Source organism: Bos grunniens, chromosome 27 (genome assembly GCF_055505025.1).
Source record: "Bos grunniens cultivar Pamir isolate PY7600 chromosome 27, Bosgru_T2T1.0, whole genome shotgun sequence".
Classification (NCBI taxonomy): Eukaryota; Metazoa; Chordata; class Mammalia; order Artiodactyla; family Bovidae; genus Bos; species Bos grunniens.
Genome location: NC_141191.1, coordinates 45,990,572 through 46,009,203, shown reverse-complemented (window position 1 = coordinate 46,009,203; position 18,632 = coordinate 45,990,572). Strand labels below are relative to the sequence as shown.

Genomic DNA, 18,632 nt, shown 5'->3' with positions numbered 1-18,632 from the left:
GTAGGTTCATAATACATTCTCATCTTTGGAAGTTCACAACTGTACTGATGATAAATGACATCAAGTTTTGAGTGTTTTGCTGTTGTTTCTTTTAAACTTCAACAATATTTTTATTACCAAAGTCATGAAGGGTTAACCCTTTAACCCAGCTAACAGAAAAACTTCTTCTCTAACAGGAGCTGGGATGGAGGTGCACACCTAATAAAGATTGTCTCTTTAAACATTCATCTGTGTAAGTATCTTTTTAAAAAAGCCAAATTCACCAGTGTTGGAGGAAAAAAACTACCCACGGTGTAGGGCACATTATTATACTTGCTTTATTTTTCTTTCTGGAATAAGAAGACAGCTGATAAAACTGCAGTTCCCGAATGTGCAGAAGTTTACATTGGGTGGAATTTTGATGAAGACAAAACAAAGACTTTCTCAGGTTTTTAAATAAAATAAAATATTCTGAAAAACCAACATCTAAATTAAATCAATCTGATGACAAAGTTCTCACATACTGAACAAGCTTTCTTTATAATTCTAAATGTGTTCTACCTGAAAAAAAAATTACTTTGTCTATGAAGTCTCATTTGGTTTCTTTCCTTTGTTCCTTTTGGCATTACAAAAAAAAAAAATTAATTTCCACAAGATGCAACTCAAGAAAACTGTCCTACCCTCCCCTGTTAATTGCAAGTTTGATAGAAGATATCACCCTCACCCTTTTGCATACAGAGACTATTACTGGACAGAACTACTTGATGAATTTGCAGCCATGACAAGTAAATTATTCTACAGATACTCTAACCAGTTATTAGACTGGTGGTTTTTTAGCACAAAGACATACTCTGGTTAGAAGCTTGGATTACTGTGAAGTAAGAAATTGGTTTTTACTTACTGTTTCAAAACTCTTTCTAATATCAATTCACCTTTTAGGGTGACGATTATTTGATGATCCTTCCTAGGCCACAAAAGTTAACACATACTAGAACCTGGAAACGACTAAAAGACAAGTACAACATCACTAACATGCTTTCCCAAATATCTGGCAAATGAGAGATTTATGAAATGTTTCTACTAATGCGTAGGTAAATATGATTTCTGTCTAATTTCTGATACAGTCTTCTGTAAATTCCTTATTATGGGGATGTCAATAACTTATAAATTTATATGATGACATATTAAAATTTTAAAAGCTATATAAATAAAAGCTACACTGTTTCTCCTGTTGAGGAAATTGCCAACTTTATAGAGCGAGCTATTTATGACCATAAACTTTAGACCACATTACTTTATTTTTAAATATCATTGTATACTGATCTAAAATGTCTTAGTAACACAGGAAAAACCTTGCATTTATGGACCCTGAATCAATTCTTTCTTATGTGACTGGATTTTCAATTACCAAAATTACTGCACTAAATATCACCTTAGTTGACTGAAATAATTAAAGAACTTTTCCAAAGTGAAAATTTCTAGAAGATAATACATATCCTTGGACTGCAAAGAGTCTCTTGGACTCCAAGGAGATCCAACCAGACAATCCTAAAGGAAATCAGTCCTGAATATTCACTGGAAGGATTGATGCTGAAGCTGAAACTCCAATACTTTAGCCACCTGATGCCAAGAACTGACTCATTTGAAGAGACCCTGATGGTGGGAAAGATTGAAGGCAGGAAGAGAAGGTGACGACAGAGGATGAGATGGTTGGATGGCATCACCAACTTGATGGACATGAGTTTCAGCAAGCTCCAGGAGTTGGTGATGGACAGGAAGGCCTGGCGTGCTGCAGTCTATGGGGTCACACAGAGTCGGACACGACTGAGCAACTGAACTGAACTGAACTGAATACATATCCTACCAGACTCCAATCCCTTCCACTGAAGGCAGACTTCTGATATCTTTGATAGTTTTGTATATTCATTTAGAAAAATTCACATTTGACTGCCCCAAAACCCTAGACCTTTTTTTTTTTTTTTTGCCTTTTGTATTAAAGGTCTGAGTTTTGATCTTGCAGAAAATCCTGTGTTGTCTAACTAGCATTACAAAATCAATAAACACAGAACATCCAAGTTTGAGATGGTTTCACATGCAGCTTCTGAATGAACTAATGTAAAGTTTACATAGAGGAATCAAAGATGCTTCTTTTCAATATACGTGAAGCTTTTTCTATATGACAAAACAATAAAAATTACAGCATGGTTTCATTAAAAAATGGAGAATAACCAAGAGCTTTGGCCCTTAACTTCATCATCTCTTAGAAGCCTCCACTCAGTTAAAAATCACAATAATGATGGGATGACCTTAAATGTGGGCAGACACACATGTCAGAATCTTTTAACAGATCCAATATCTGATATGCAAAGGCAAATAATTTCAGCAGCATTCTTAGGGGGTGTTAGATGGTTTTGCAAAGTAAGAGGAACTCTCCTGGGTGACTTAATAGTCCAGTAGCCACCCACATTGGAGTAGCACTATCTAGGACTATGAGAGGAATAAGGAATTTGCTGCCCAAGAGGAGACCGCTGACTGACAGAATCAGAATGAGGTTCAAATCCCAGCTCTGCCTCTTAATAGACGTGTTGACCTCAGTCAAGTTATTTCACTCAGAACCTGGTTTCTTTATCTGCAAAGTAAGAGTCAAATTCTTCCATAACCTTCCTGCCAAAAATCGTGGAGAGCCTCCTCTCTACACACAAGGTGATGTCTTTCTTGGGATGCATAGGCCAGCTTCATCGCTTCTCCTTTCTGGGCAGCACAGAAGCCACGTTGTCGGCCCCAAGAGCCGCTGACCGCCTCTCGGCTGTCTGACATAGAACTTCTAAAGCACTGTGCTGCAGCCTTTCGTTCTCAATCCTTCTTTGAAGTGAATCCACAAGAGGACAGGAGCAAATATCGAGCATGCCCCGAAAGGCTTACATGAAATAGTTAAGGAGTTCTTTTAGGGATTGCATACCCTTGATGTGCACTTAGTAGTATTTCTGAGCCCTCTACCCGCTTCCTATGAAAGGGTCACTCCAGTTGCTCTGGACTCCTGTGGCCCTAAATTTGCTATTGTCTCCTGATGAGTCATTTCCTCCCTGGATTATATTTGGGGTTTGTTTCTTGTTTTCCTGAGCCAGACTGGAGACAGCTTGCAAGGAGCACTCCTGTTCTGCACCTCACTTTCCACCCAACCCCGCAGTTATCTTTAATATCGCAAAAGTATTTGAATAGGAATGAGTAGGAGCGAATGAATAGGTGAACCAAAGAACTAATAAGTACCCTAGAGTTCAAGAATCAAATGCTCAAATCTCTGACCAGTTCAGAGAAGGATGGGAAAGATTTTCTTTTCCATATGTTCTACTCCCTGGGCAGCATGAAAGAAATGCATTATTTTTTTAATCTGGATTTCCTGAATTCTACTAGAGAGTTGGTAAGGAAACAGAAAGCTGGGCAAAAAGCAAGATAAGGTCCAAAGGGGTCAGTATCCTGACGGCTACACATGCGGCATCTTGACCTTCACGCTGGAGTTCGGCCAGGCTCCAAATGGTATAATCTGGGGGTGACTGACTCAAGCAATCACGTAAGTGTAAGCTACTGGCAAGGCTGTCTACAGACTGAGCCACAGCCGAAGCAAAGCGAATGCTGGGCGCTGGCTGCAGGGCCCAGGCTCCACCCTACGCAGTTAAACACGCCCCCTGCCCTCAAATTTAACCTGATTCCAGGGACACAACTTAGTTAGTGCAGCGTCAATCTAACTCAACAGAGCTTTTAAACATGTTCTTAGTTCTCATGAGAAACTGAAGTAGCAGGGAAATTTAGGGATGACTCTGAATGCAATTATGATAATTAAAATAGCAACTTAATTTCATGCTGTCTCTGAGACATGTTCAACTCAAGGGTTGTGCATTCAAATTCTGAGCTACACTGGCTAATATCTTTGATTTGCATTATAAAGTACAAGTAATAGAGTTCAATGAGTAAAATGTACTGACTCTAGGCATGGAAACGGTCACTAGACGTTTTGGGAGTTCAATTAGTAAAATGTACTGACTCTAGGCATGGAAACGGTCACTAGACGTTCTGGGAGTGTGTTAGCTTGGACTGTTAAAAGAAGTCCTGGGATGCTGCTGCTGAGATGGAAAGGACTGCCTCGCTGTTTACGGACAGTTTCATTTTTAACCGCATATGTACGCGTGTATTTGGCGGCATCGTGTCTTACTTGCAGCGTGTGGGATCCAGTTCCCTGACCAGGGGTCAAGCCCAGGCCTCCGGCACTGGGGGCACAGAGTCTTAAGTCAGTGGACCACCTCGGAAGGCCCTGTTTATGGACAGTTTTAATGTGAAGCTCTCAGTGGCTGAATAAAGCATATGGGATAAAGGCGTATGGTCCACCAAGCAGGTAAAGTTGTGGTGGGATTGACAAGTAGGAAGATCCAGTTTCCACAGGTGCTGGGACAGGGCTGGCACAGAAGCCCGGATCCTCTGCCCAGGTTTGTGTCTGTCCATGCACATTGATCAGCGTGTAACACGGGCGTCCTCTGTGCATGGAGACGCGTGGGGTGGTGAAGTACAAGGAGCACCTCTCCAAGCCCCAGAATTTGGAGGCCTTGCCTGGGGTCCTCAAGTAATTTTGTTGGAGTTGAACCCTCCTAGAGTTCAGGAGAGGCGAGAAAGACTTTGAGCAATGGGAGGCAAGGGACAGATGATAAAATTTCCTGAAGCACGACTTCCCTGGTTTTCCAGCGGTTAAGATACACCTTGCAATGTAGAGGATGAAGGTTTGATTCCTGGTCCCAGAACTAAGATTCCACACGATTCAAAGCAACGAAGCCTGCAACTAGAGAGTGATGTGCCACAGCTGACACACAGCACAGTCCAAAAAGAAAGAAAAGATCTGATGCTGTGTTTCAGTTCAGTCAGATCAGTCGCTCAGTCGTGTGCGACTCTTTGCGACCCCATGAATCGCAGCACACCAGGCCTCCCTGTCCATCACCAACTCCCAGAGTTCACTCAGACTCACGTCCATCGAGTCAGTGATGCCATCCAGCCATCTCATCCTCTGTCGTCCCCTTCTCCTCCTGCCCCCAATCCCTCCCAGCATCAGAGTCTTTTCCAATGAGTCAACACTTCGCATGAGGTGGCCAAAAGACTGGAGTTTCAGCTTTAGCATCATTCCTTCCAAAGAAATCCCAGGGCTGATCTCCTTCAGAATGGACTGGTTGGATCTCCTTGCAGTCCAAGGGACTCTCAAGAGTCTTCTCCAACACTACAGTTCAAAAGCATCAATTCTTCGGTGCTCAGCCTTCTTCACAGTCTAACTCTCACATCCATACATGACCACTGGAAAAACCATAGGCTTGACTAGATGGACCTTTGTTGGCAAAGTAACATCTTTGCTTTTGAATATGCTATCTAGGTTGGTCATAACTTTCCTTCCAAGGAGTAAGTGCCTGTGTTTAAGAGTTTGGAATTCATAGAACATAAATGCAAGTATAATTTTTAATTTAAATATCTGTTTCAGTTTGTGTTTTACTAAGAATTCAATAGAAGCTTTATGTCGCTTGCCTGTGAGAAATCTGCTGTGAACATGCTTTGTTTCACATTTGTTTCACGTCCTTTACTAGTAGATATCCCACCCTTCACTTTCCCACTTTGGAGACAAACTTGTCTAACGGTCCATGTGATTTTTACATGTGCTCATTTCATGTTCTCTCATGTTTGATCACTGTTGAACTTTTGTGTTATAGTTAAGAGTCTACATTAAGAATCATTATTTTGCCATTGAAATATTTTGTATAAGCTTTGTGTGATGTGAGGTGTGCTTAGTCACTTAGTCATGTCCTACTCTTTGGTGACCCCATGGACTGTAGCCCGCCAAGCTCTTCTGTCCATGGAATCTTCCAGGCAAGAATACTGGAGTGGGTAGCCATTTCTTCCTCCAGGGGATCTTCCTGACCCAGAGATAGAACCCACTTCTCCTCCATCTCCTGCATTGGCAGGTGGATTCTTTACCACTGCACCCCCTGGAAAGTCCTTATGGAAGCTTATGTCCACTCAATTCCTAAGAAGAACATAAAAATAGGGGAAAAAATCCCTCCATTAATTTAAAAACCACACACAAGTACACATGTAGACACAGATGTTTCCAGAAGTCTGACAGCTGTAGATAAAGCCACTGGGAGTTTTAATTTAGTCCGTAAAATTCATCCAGATGTCTGGTATTTCATAGATACTGTTAAAAGATAGGTGTTCAGCTTTCTATTTGTTTTGTAGTTTTGCTATTTCTCCTAAAGAAAGACAGTCACATGCAGTGTGGAAAGATACACACAGTCACACACAAGAGTCAAGCACCCTGTTTCTTTGAAACATAACATAAATTATGTCTATCTTGTCAATTTAGTCTTAATTCCCCCCCATCAGGCACTCATACCCCAGCCCCTGACCACAGACAGACGGCAGGTCCTTCAGAGATTCAGGTACACACAGCTCCACTCACTCATTATGTTTGGGAAGACAACATGTTCCTGTCCAGATGAGGAGTTTTTTGTGAAATTCTCTGATTCCAGGAGTGGGTTTCTATAATGCACTGGGTCAAAGCTTTTATCAGCAAAATACCATTCATAGTGATTTCCTCAGGCACACAGAGGACAGACTAGAATATTATTTGTGATTTCCAGCCACCTTTAATGTACAATCTGTCATCACTGATTCACACACAAGGATCCCAGGACCACAGTATTCAAATAAGCATCAGAAGTGTGTGTGTGTGTGTTTCCTTTCTGAATTCCCCTTCCCTGTATTAATCTCGCTAGAAATCTGCTCCTAGTACACTCTGCTGGTACTTATCATGCATCTTGATCAGGGAACACTCGATAAAGTCTCTTTCTTTGACCAATCTGAAGCATGTCCTGAGCCAGGGCTAAGAAAAGAAAAAACACTTAAGGCATCAGTGTTCTCACGACGGTACTTCAACTCCTCGCCAAGATGCTTGCAAAGGGGTCCTTTACCATAGCAGTGATGGTCCCAGGGAGTCTTTGTTTGGGAGAATGGGCCAGAAAAGAAAGACCCCGGGAGCTAGCACAATGTCCACTCTGCCAAGAGGGGCGTGTGTACACCACTCCACTAGAGCTAAGTGCTGATAGAAATGTGTCTGCTTACAAATCACTGCGTATTGCCTCTGAAAGGTCAACAGAGCTATGGGTTCGTAAGCCACAGAAGCTTGTGTCTCTCTTCTGAAAGAAAATGTGCAAGGCTAATAATGAAGGCCTGGTGCAGTGGGGTGTTTCAGGAACATGTAATAAAGACAGAATCTTGCTTATTGGCAAATATATGTATAACACATTTACATAATTAAATACCATCTAATATATCCCATACTGTACTGTATGTACAAAGTATAACACAGTTTCTCCAATGCATGGCTTTCTGATGTTAAGCCCAACCTGTATTCTGTTATAACTTTCAACATTTGGGACCTTTGTTTGAAGCCTTTGTCAAGAAAGGCAAACTCTTCCCGTCGTCCTTATGAAAACAGAAACAAAGCTAAGTCCCACTCGTCCTCGCTAAAAACTGTCTCTTTTCTAAATGACACCGGACTGGCTTTTCCTTACAGACTACTCAGCTACCACTTTTATTTCCAGGGCACCATTCTCATGATTTGAGTGAGTGAGTGAAGTCGCTCAGTCATGTCCACTCTTTGTGAACCCATGGACTGTAGCCTACCAGGCTCCTCCATCCATGGGATTCTCCAGGCAAGAGTACTGGAGTGGGGTGACATTTCCTTCTTGTGATTTAGATTCAACCTAAATGGAAAGGCAAAAACAGCATGTGCCTAACTCTGTCTGCCACTAAGCCTGATGTAAACAGCAGGCTTGAGAGGGTCATGCTCAGAGGAGACACTCCAGACTATGTGACCTAATAAAATTGACTGACATTCCCATAGAGGTTTTGTTTCCTAATGTATTTATTTACAGTCATTGGCTAGCATTTTACATCAAACATCTTCTTTATCATTAGAAAAGTATTCAACATTCTAAGTGTAAGTAATTTGAATTCCAATAAATACATGGAATCAATTACTAGTTCAGAGTGAATAAACACTCCTTTGCGTTCACAGACATTTTCAATAATAGATTCAAAAGTATTTCACCCTTGGGACCTTTGAGTCAGGTGAGTAAAACATCCTGGATGATAATTTTGGATTTCCCAAAAGACAGACCAGGGGAAATTGATACAAAGAAGATTGAATTGTAAGAGTGAAAAGGGCAAATTTAACTTGTAACAAAGTAGCTTTACCTAATGAAAATATTTGCAATTTTCTGAAACTTGAAAGAATTATGTGATAGAACCAGGGAGAAAGGTTCTCAGATTGTACCAAGTAGACGTGCTAAGTGCTGTATGCTGGGCTCAGTCACTTCAGTCGTGTGTGATTCTACAACCCCATGGACTGTAGCCCACCAGGCTCCTCGGTCCATGGGATTCTCCGGGCAAGAATACTGGAGTGGGTTGCCATGCCCTCCTCCAGGGGATCTTCCCAACCCAGGGATTGAACTCATGTCTCCTGCACCTCCTGCATTGGCAGGTGGGTTCTTTCATCACTGAGCCACTTGGAAAGCCAAGATGGCTAACATAAATCTAAAATCTCAACCAACTAATTAACTCCTGATTGATAGTCACTGAAGGGACAGTAGAAATGTCAAATCTTCTTTACTTGTGTAACTGAAGAATCTCAGAAGGAAAAAAAAAAAACAGGAAGCAAACTTTAGGGGTGAGACTTGACCATTATGAAAACCTGCAACTCCAAAATTCTCTGAGCAATATCTTATAATTCCTTGGATGAATGAGAATTATTGTTCTTTCATGGAATTAGATATTCACTAATAACATCCAAAGATTTGCTTTAATTCAAGAACAAAAAAGGAAAACTGATTGCTTCAAGTTTTCAAGCTATCTGTTATATAAAAGTGCTCTGCAAAGAAAAAAGGATAAGTAAAAGGACTGGGCAAGTGTGTCTTCTAAATGAGCATGTCATCTGACAACAGAAATAGGCAAGACATGGAAATTATATTTGAGCAAGAATAGGATAGGGGAGCCAGGGAGGTATGGATTCTTCTGGGACTTCACAGGCAGGAGGAAGAAGAGAAAAGTGACCCACTTTTCAGGGAGAAATTTAGAAGCACAGTATTAGATACAAAGGCACAGGGGGATCGGTCTCTAGAGAAGAATATTGCAGGGAAATAACCGAAAAAACGTTTGAGAAAGTAGGTTGCGGTCAAACCACGGGGGACCATGAGGTCCAGCGTACGGGCTCCCTGAAGCTTTCTGAGCGGGTGAGCGCTCGGACTCACACTGGCTCCTGTAAACGGGCGGGGGGTGAAGGGTGCGGTTGTCAGGGCCCCGGATGGAGGCCGCTGAATTTGCACGGAGACTAAGGCAACTGTAGGGGCTTTCCTGGTGGCTCAGATGGTAAAGAAGCCGCCTGCCAATGTGAGAGATCCAGGTTCGATCCCTGGGTTGGGAAGATTCCATGGAGAAGGCAATGGCCACCCACTCCAGTATTCTTGCCTGGAGAATCCCATGGACAGAGGAGTCTGGTGGGCTGCAGTCCATGGGGAGAGTCGGACACGACTGAGTGATTAACACTTTGACTTGAAGGCAAGTGTAAGGGTAAAAACAGAGATCCATGAGGCCAGGACATGGGGAGAAATCATGCTTGCAAGGGTGAAAGATGCTTCCTCGGAACATGAGGAGAGTGCGTTCCGGCCACTAAGGAGACGCACAGACTGAGGCAGGAGGCAGAGGCTACAGCAGCCCGAAGGTTTCAGATCTACAGGCTGCAGGGCTTGGAAAGACAGCAGGGAGAGAAAGTTGGAGGGGATGGTCAGTTAGGCTTCTTTTTTTTTTTTTTTTTTTGAACTTGCAAAACAGAAGTGCTGCCAACCCACCCAAGTGAGTGACCCATAAGCCACAGAGGTCAGGTCAGGTCTTAGGAGGACAAAGCTGAGGTGCGGCCGCTGAGACTCAAGCACGGGGCAGTGGGAGCCACGGTGGGAAGTGATGCTTTATTGCTCACTATTAGCTGCCTCCCTTCCCAGAAGAGAATATCCCTCTCCGCCCTTTACAACCAGGCTTGACCATGCAGCTCACCAGGGAAAGCGAGAGAAGAGTTATGTGTCACTCCCATTAAAAAACTGTAAAAGTCTACTGATTCACACCCTTCTCTTCCCCTCTTCCAAAGAACTGGTGATGTTCACGTAGTGACCGCTTCATCAGCCTGGCCCCAGAGTTAAATTAACATGGGAAAGACAGCAGGGCTGCTACATGGGGTGTGAGAGATCATTAGCGGCTGTAAAAGCCGTGGCTTGTTACTGCAGTGTCACCTAGCCTAACTAACGGACAGATCATGGAAACGAATAAAAGTCTCCAGGAAGGGAAAGTAAAGAAAGACCAGAGGGTGACTTCCGACCAACGAGACTTAATCCAACAATTGTGAACTGTCATTTCACAGAAAGAGCCAATGGAGTTACATTTCCCAAGTTACTTTAAGCATAATTTCTTAATATCATGATTACTTTTTCTGTATTAAGAATTTGCATGAACATAAGGGCAAGGATAAATTAGGAGTTTGGGATTAACAGATACACACTACTGTATATAAAGCAGATAAATAGCAAGGTCCTACTGTTTAGCACAGGGAACTATACTCAATATCTTACAATTATCTATAAAGGAAAAAATCTGAAAGAATATATATATATGTACATATATACATATATATACACACACCTGTACACTTGAAACTAACACAACATTGTAAAATCAATTATGCTTCAATTTTAAAATAAATAAATAATTAAAAATCCTAAAACAGTTATTAGATCAGACAGTTATTCTGGTCAACTTTGGAAATATTTGCTCCTTGAAATATTCTATAATGAACAGTAATCACCCTCCCATACCAACAAATCTGAGTGTTCCAAATATTTAAAAAATTTTTATTTTTGCCTGTAAATTTTTCTGTGTTAAATCCACCAATCTAGCACTCCTCATTAGATTGAAAGAGCTGAAATCAAGCATTGCTGTCAAGGAGTGTGCTCTTGCTTAGCAGCAGGGAAAGAAGGCTTTCTGGGAGCAGTTGGAGGCTGATCACTGAATGGCATCTACTGCTCACCACTGCAGCCTGCAGACTGAAGGGATGGAAGAGAATTCCAAAATCAGGAAAGTCCAGGGACTAAGAGTTTAGCCAGTGGATCATGTCAGATATTTGTTAGCCTAAGACAGCAATTAAAAATACATGATATAGGAATTTCAAAGGAATTATTTGTCTAATTTTTTTTTAATAAGTAGATTTGGAATGAGAATATTTTTTCATGAGTAGTCTATTTCTTGTATTTTAGAGAAGACAAAGCAATTTTTAAATTCAAGTCCACACCACTTCTTGCTGGTTTTTTTTTTTTTTTTACTATTGTTGCCCAACCTTCTCTTATCAAATCACTGTATACTCAAGCATTTTTTAAAGGCAATTGGTATATATATACCAATATATATATATATATATATATATATATATAAATTTGGCAAAGTTGTGTGACTAATGCATGCATAAAATGTATAGAAAGGTTAAATCACTTTCACTAATTTTGCCAAATTTTTATATATATATATATATATATAAACCAATTGCCTTTAAAAAATGCAGTGGTGAGCAGGAGACACCATTCAGTGATCAGCCTCCAGCTGCTCACAACTTTGTATGTTAAGCAAGTTACAATTTGTTATTATTAAAACATACAGGGTCCCTGATTTCAGACTCTTCTCTCTCCTTCTGTCTCCAAGAAGAGATTAAATAAATAATTAAATACTTATTTAATTATTCTAAGAAACTAGCTCAGAGACCCATTGTGTTTCCAGAGTTGTATTCCTTTCTAATCAGTATGAGGACACAGACAGTAATAAAAAGGACAGCTAAGAGCTTTAAGAAAACTCCAGTTTGCCAGCACAGGGGCCTCGGATTCATATTGCAATAAAATGGGATGAGAATCTATGATATTCCAAGGGCTTTCTGGACTACTTTTCATAGGTGGTTTTGCAGAAATGCCAGGGAAGGTTAGACTTTGGCCTAAGATATCCAGTGAGTGTGCTGGGATTATCAGTGTTTCAACCTATACGATCTGTCTCTTTGCAAGTAGAGGCCCCCATGGGTCAGAAAGGCAGAGACCTTCCAGACATCCATCTCCTCCTTCTTTTGGCTTTAAGATAACTTTGCAGACTTTATTCTCCCTCTGGCTTCTGACATTTTCTCCAGCTCCAGCTAGTAAGGGCCCTTCACCACTTCAGCACACTCCAACCACTAGGTGAGGCTGGGGTCTCCACTGGGAATCTGTCTGTTTTATGTCAGCTCTTCCCCACTACCCAACCCCAACTAGTTTCCACTCATCCTCTTAGAAGACAGAGCCCTAGTGGCTGTGATCCTTTCCATTCTAGTCCCTAAGGTGAGGGATGGAGGTATGCATTCACAACTCATTTAAATAATAAAAATGAACTCACAAGGGAGCCTTTCTTAAGCCAAATGAGCAGTTCTACTCAGCATGTACATATATATGTGTATATATATATATATACATGTGTGTATACATATATGTATGTATATATATTACATGGTGCTCATTCTCAGTATAGAGGGATTCTTTTGCATTTTAAAGAGATGTCAAAGTAACCCAAACAGCCATTATTGATAAAAATGTCTAGGAATAGAAAAGTTTGAGAGCAAGCAAAAATTTACATCAAAGTCTGGACATCAAACTCATCTTTGTATATCAAATCTTTTACATAAAATTTACATCTTTATTATTCCTATCTACCATCATTTTGCAAATGAAATGTAGATCTTTGTGACGAGCATGGCTTTAGGGAATCCCAGTTTGTGCCCCAATATCTGGGAGAAAAATGACACTCACTTGCTTCATGACTTCTCCTACAGTCCCCAAAATAAGGCAGTGAATTTTCAATTAACAGAGAAAAGGGTAATGTTTTCCATACAAGGTCTTACATCTGAACTAATGCGATGGTATGATTCAGCTCTTACTCAGACCTTCAAAGAAATGAACATGACAATTTTTTTTTCCTTTTATATGTTGGGACACAAAATTGGATGAATCAGAGAATTAAAAGGCTGAGAAAATCCAGCCAACAGTTTCCTCAGCACCCACAGCCCATCAGGCCGGTGCCAGGGCACAGAGGCAACAAGACGTCCCGGCTTCAGAGGAGACACGGGGCCTCACAGAGGAGGCAGACTGCGTCCACAGTGATGCTCGCGTGGAGTACATAACATGCACTCTGGGGAGACACAGGGTCCTCACAGAGGAGGCAGACTGCGTCCACAGTGATGCTCGCGTGGGGTACATAACATGCACTCCGGGGACTCGGGGGAATACCGTCACCCCTCACAGACTCACACAGGAGCAAGCATCTCTCCAGACCCTCTGAGGATGCTGTGCACATCTCATGGGCGTACCTCGTGTAATAAAGTTGCTTTAATCTGTTGTGTTCATTCGCTGTTGGTTTTATGTTTTTATCAGCCAAGGCCAGCAGATCTCTTCCAGGTAAGACATTGCCATCGATGACAACATCAATGCTTCCTGCTATCTGTGGGGACTGGGAAGCCACTGATACGTAGCAGCCCTTGTGTTCTTAGAAAGTGATTTATTCAAGGCGGATCCATGGATCACACTGCTTTCCTTTTGTGTAAGTTCTGAGGACCAGTGGTCTTATATTTTACAATGCCAGCTTACGGAACCGCCCCAACCCCGCCCCGGCTTCCCTTGTTATGAATAAACTGTTTGAGGAGCTATGTCAAGGGACCCTTCAGAGGCCATTATTTCACTGTGAGGACTGTTAAAAAGAATAATTGGCATCAATAACACTTACCTGTATATGCAGAGGGAAGGTTACCCAGCCATAACAAGCCCAGATTCACACAGCCACTACTTAAAAGAATGCAATATTTGGGATTTATGAGGATAAGCCCTGTCAGTAGTAATGCCCTTACGGGGGCCTTTGCGATTCTTTTGGCATAGTCTGCTGTGTACTCACAGGGAAATAAAATCTGCCACGCAGTTCTGGGAGAAGGTGCTGCATACAAGATGCAGATGAGACACACTGAAAGGGGCCCTTCTCAAAAAGGGCTGTGGCTTCAAATGCCCTTGTGACTCCTGTGTTCCTCAAAAGCAGCCATTGGACTGTTTCCAGCACAGAATCTGCAATATTACTAGTGATCATCCGTCTCTCAAGGGTATTGGGAAAATGTGGGGGGCGGGCAGTACCATTACACAGAGAGATGGGTCAGGCGTGAACCAGGGTGGCGGGAACATCAGTAGCAGACCAGGGAAGGAGCCCCACACGACAAGGATGAGGAGGACAAGACAACAGAGAGCGTGGCATAACCTGTTTTGTCAGAGCTGGCATTGATGGTATTGGTAGTGATGGAGGTGAAGGTAGTCTTTGCGCTGTCCTTGGCAGTGACAGATTTCTGCTTAGTTTTCATGGCTTCCAGTGCTTTGAGCTTCTTGGCATGTTTCGTGCCTTTGTAGTGGGCCGCAGCCTGGCTCTACAAAGGAGAACAAAATGAACCATGCAATCAGGCTCATTTCTAAACTGGCATTCTCTGTATTACTGCAAATACAGACTCCCTTTCAATAATAGGTACCATTCAAACTAACCCTGGCCATGGCCAATCAGTGGGGTTCTGCTGAGAATGATGCTACGAAGCAATGGGAAGCAGTTCTAAAACCTCTAGATGGAAGGGAGAAGTGCTCTATTGCCTCTCTTCAGAGAAGTGGAGCTGCACACTCACATGGCAACAGCACTGTCTTTGTGGAGTGGGGGAAAGAAATGAGAGTTTGTATTGCATTTTTTCTGTCCCCAAAGATGCTGGGCTCCCAGGATTAACAAGGGTCCTGGAAAAGAGCAGCTCTCACCTTCTTGGCTCAGGAAATGTGCTTTCTCCTTCTACAGTGGGTCTTATTGACACAGGACCCAACAGGTGTCTACCAGGAAGAATTCACCAACAACAACACAAGTGGGCACCCCAGAGACTGAGACTGAAGTGTGAGAGTTCAAAAGCAAAGGCCTATGGAGCCCACATGGAGCCATGGAAGCCGGGCAGCTTTACCCTTCTTTCCTTTTCCTTGCTTCTCACAGAGGGTAGTCTGAGAAGTCCAAGGCAGGGGCATCCTTGCAACGTGTGGGTCTTTTGTGCCCTGGTCCTTTGCCAGGGAGATCCACTGTGTTTCGACTACTTCATGGGCTGATGCAATTCTTTTGTTTGTGCTTTCTGAAATTCTTAGAAATCTGCATTTTCCCACATTTATATTCTCCTAACATTATTTTTTGGTACCAGAGAGACATTAGTTGAGTTACAACATCATCTTTAAAATGTGTTTATTAATATTAATTTACTGGTGGAGGGGTGCCTGTCATGGCTTCAGGTGAGGTGGAAGCAGGCAGGGAGATTTTGGATTGGAAGGTTTTCCAGTTCAAAAGCTTTAAAATTGCCACCTCACAAGGAAGAAATCGCAGTGGAGGACTAAGTATGCAGACACCACTTCCCGTGACTTATTCAATCTCCACGTTCCGTATTGCCAGAAAATAACAGTCACACTGTCCTCTGTCACAGCAACTCTGGTAGGGAGGGTGTTGTGGTAGAAACTCTTTTTATAAATAGGGAAATATATAATCCACACCTTCATTTGCATCATTCTGACAAGTATCCTCAAGGCCTAGGTACCCTTATTGAAAGAACACTGGACAAGGAAACTGTATATTAGAAACAGTTTGAACAGAGAGGACACTCAGGCATCAGTTTTCCAACAACACACAACATCAAAGACAGAGTATGGGTCAAAGTCTGCAGTTAAGGCTTGTCATCGTGCATTGAGGAACACGGACTGGATTGGTTTGAGCCTACATGGAGGATGCTATTCTGAAGGATGGAGCGGTGTCCCGTTTTTCTCCTGCCTCACTTATTTTAATAAATCAAATCCTTTGGATATATCTTTTGAGGGCATGATGCTGTATTCAATTAAATCCACGACATGTACTCAGTCGTCTTCTCCAGACAGCTCAGGACGCACTTTCCCTTAGAGGAAGGTTCCTCTCCTTCTCCTGGTACAGAAGTGGACGCTGCATATACAACACATATGAAAATACAGGCGGGATGAGCAGTGCTAGCCCTGCGTGTACTTTCAAAATGTGCACTTAATGTATACTTTAAGGTCCCTGGCAAACCTATACTCTCAGTGGCATTTCCAATCAGATAAGACTTTAATACACCATAGGACCAAGTGCTTGTCACTCTTTTGAATATTAAGAAAGTTACTCCAAAGGAATACTGCCAGTTAAGACTGTACTTACATCAATAAAACAAATACTGTCTGCACAGATACAGCTGAGCCCATGCTTTCGATAAGTGAAATAGCTCAGGGCATTGTGGGGAAAAGGGGGTGATCAAATTACCGACCGTCGGTGGGTCCCAGTCAAGACCTGGCATATTAAAAAGCAAAGCAAAACAAGACAAAAAGCATATGCACTCGTTAACTGAATTACAGTCCCAAAGCACTCTGATAATAATTATCTTAATTTTTAAAAATCTGCTATTAAGTAAGCAACTGAGCCTTCCACAGATTAAAAAAATAAAGGTTGAGTGGCATCAAAGTCCAAAATGCTATGGAGAGACCATGGCGTGTAGAATTTCGGGAAATGGTGATGCGGGGCGGAGGCTGACTGATGCTGCAGGGTTGGTGATGCGGTGCGGAGGCTGACTGTGATGCAGGGTATGTGTGTGTTGGGTGTGGGCGTGGGGCTACGAGCTGGAAACGCAGTGTAGACAGATGACCCTCTGGATATTTCAAGTGTTCTTTGTCATTGACCCTACGTTTGAAGAATTTATTGGACTGCACTTGCATTAATCGCACTGGTATTGATTTTTATGTCTATGTACACTGCTTCACCATCCTGACTTTTTAGATGTTCTTTTACACTGCGGTTTATCGTAGGATACTGACTATAGTCTCCTGTGCTATACAGCACGCCTTTGCTGTTAATCCATCCCATATGCAGCAGTCTGCATCTGCTCACCGCACCCTCTCACACCGTTCCTCCCCCGTCCCCATCCCCCTTCGCCACCCCCGGCTTGTTCTCTACGACTGTGATTCTGTTGCTGTTTCACAGATAGGTTCATTTGTATCATATTTAGATTCCACATGTAAGGGATGCCGCACAGCATCTGCCTTTCTCTTTCTGACTTACTTCGCTTAGTACGATCGTCTCTGTTGTTGTTTAGTCACTCAGTTGTGTCCAGCTCTCTGCCACCCCATGGACTGTAGCCCCCCAGGCTCCTCTGTCCATGGGATTCTCCAGGCAAGGATATGGAGTGGGTTGCCATTTCCTTCTCCAGGGGATCTTCCTGGCCCAGGGACTGAACCCGTATCTCCTGCATTGTACGTGGATTCTTTGCCACTGAGCCACAGGGGAAGCCCATGATAATATCTAGCTCAATCCAGGTTTATGCAAGCCCCTTAACTCTTGGCTCGTCTTGATACAGATGTGTTGCTAAAGGTGTGTTCTTGTGTAAGGAAAGAGGGTCCATCCAGCTCTCCTTACCTCATTATCTCACTTCACTGAACTGGATAGATTTTTCAGCCACATCTAATTTTTCTATGATTGTAGACAAAACTTCAACCTAGGAAGGAATCCTTCTGGGAGAATTTTTTTTTTTTAAAGCAGTAGTAGGCCAGAGATGCCTCTTTGGGTCTCATCTGCTTTTCCTTTGGGCAGAAAGGTGCTGGGCAGTGTAGTATGCCTTTTTCCCTCCAAGGCTGTCTCCTATTATTTATTAGCCAGTCTCTGAGTCAAGTCATCTCCAGAAACCTGGGAACCATCCAACGCAAGTGAACAATTATTTTTCACAGGAACGATTTCAAGATTAAGTAAGTCTACGACTTCATCACAGATGTCAGAACTCTGCATTTTGAAACTCAAAGGTAATTAAGGGACTAGAGTACCCAGAGAAGGGAACAGTAAAAGAAGAATTGGCTTCAACAATTTGGCTTCAAATTTGCCAACAAATTTGGCTTCAAAAAGTTGCTTTTAGATCATAAGTGGAATATTCAGGTATTGCGCAATAAAAATCTCTACTACGACCTTGAACTAGCACATGACACCATGAAATCTGACAAGTGTCATCCCAGAGGCAAGTGCTGACATTAAAGATATGTACACGCATTCCTGCAGAAAAGCGTGCCGCCACTTTAAATGTCATTCCCACATCCGTCATCAGCAGCCAGTCAGAATTCTCAATCTTCAAGTTTTGTCTTTAGCATTTCAAGAAGTCTTCCAGTTTAAATGCAACTGACGTTCCAGAGTAGATAAAAATAATCGCTTAATGGCTAACATTTGAAAGAGGTGCTTCAACATTTTGAAAGAAATGCACACACACACACATTTATTTTACAAGTTTTGTTATAAACCACTGTTTTCCTGTGAAACCCACTGCAAATTTAACGAATAGGTATTCTTTTGCTCCATTATCACCAAAGCCTTGGACAGTTTTACTCTACCTGTCTTTTGCATAAAGTGTCTTGACATATTTTTTTTAAAAAAGGACATTT

General features: G+C 42.2%; 1 protein-coding gene across 5 annotated transcripts in view; it reads right to left on the bottom strand.

Moving 5' to 3' along the window:
• ZNF385D (zinc finger protein 385D) overlaps positions 1 to 18,632 on the bottom strand; it is a 1,003,514-nt gene that overhangs the window by 89,172 nt on the left and 895,710 nt on the right. For all 5 annotated transcript variants that reach the window (XM_086379817.1, XM_086379818.1, XM_086379820.1 and 2 more), the window contains one exon: positions 14,410 to 14,572. In XM_086379817.1, the coding sequence (XP_086235943.1) occupies positions 14,410 to 14,572 (163 nt within the window). The remainder of the gene's footprint in view (positions 1 to 14,409; positions 14,573 to 18,632) is intronic.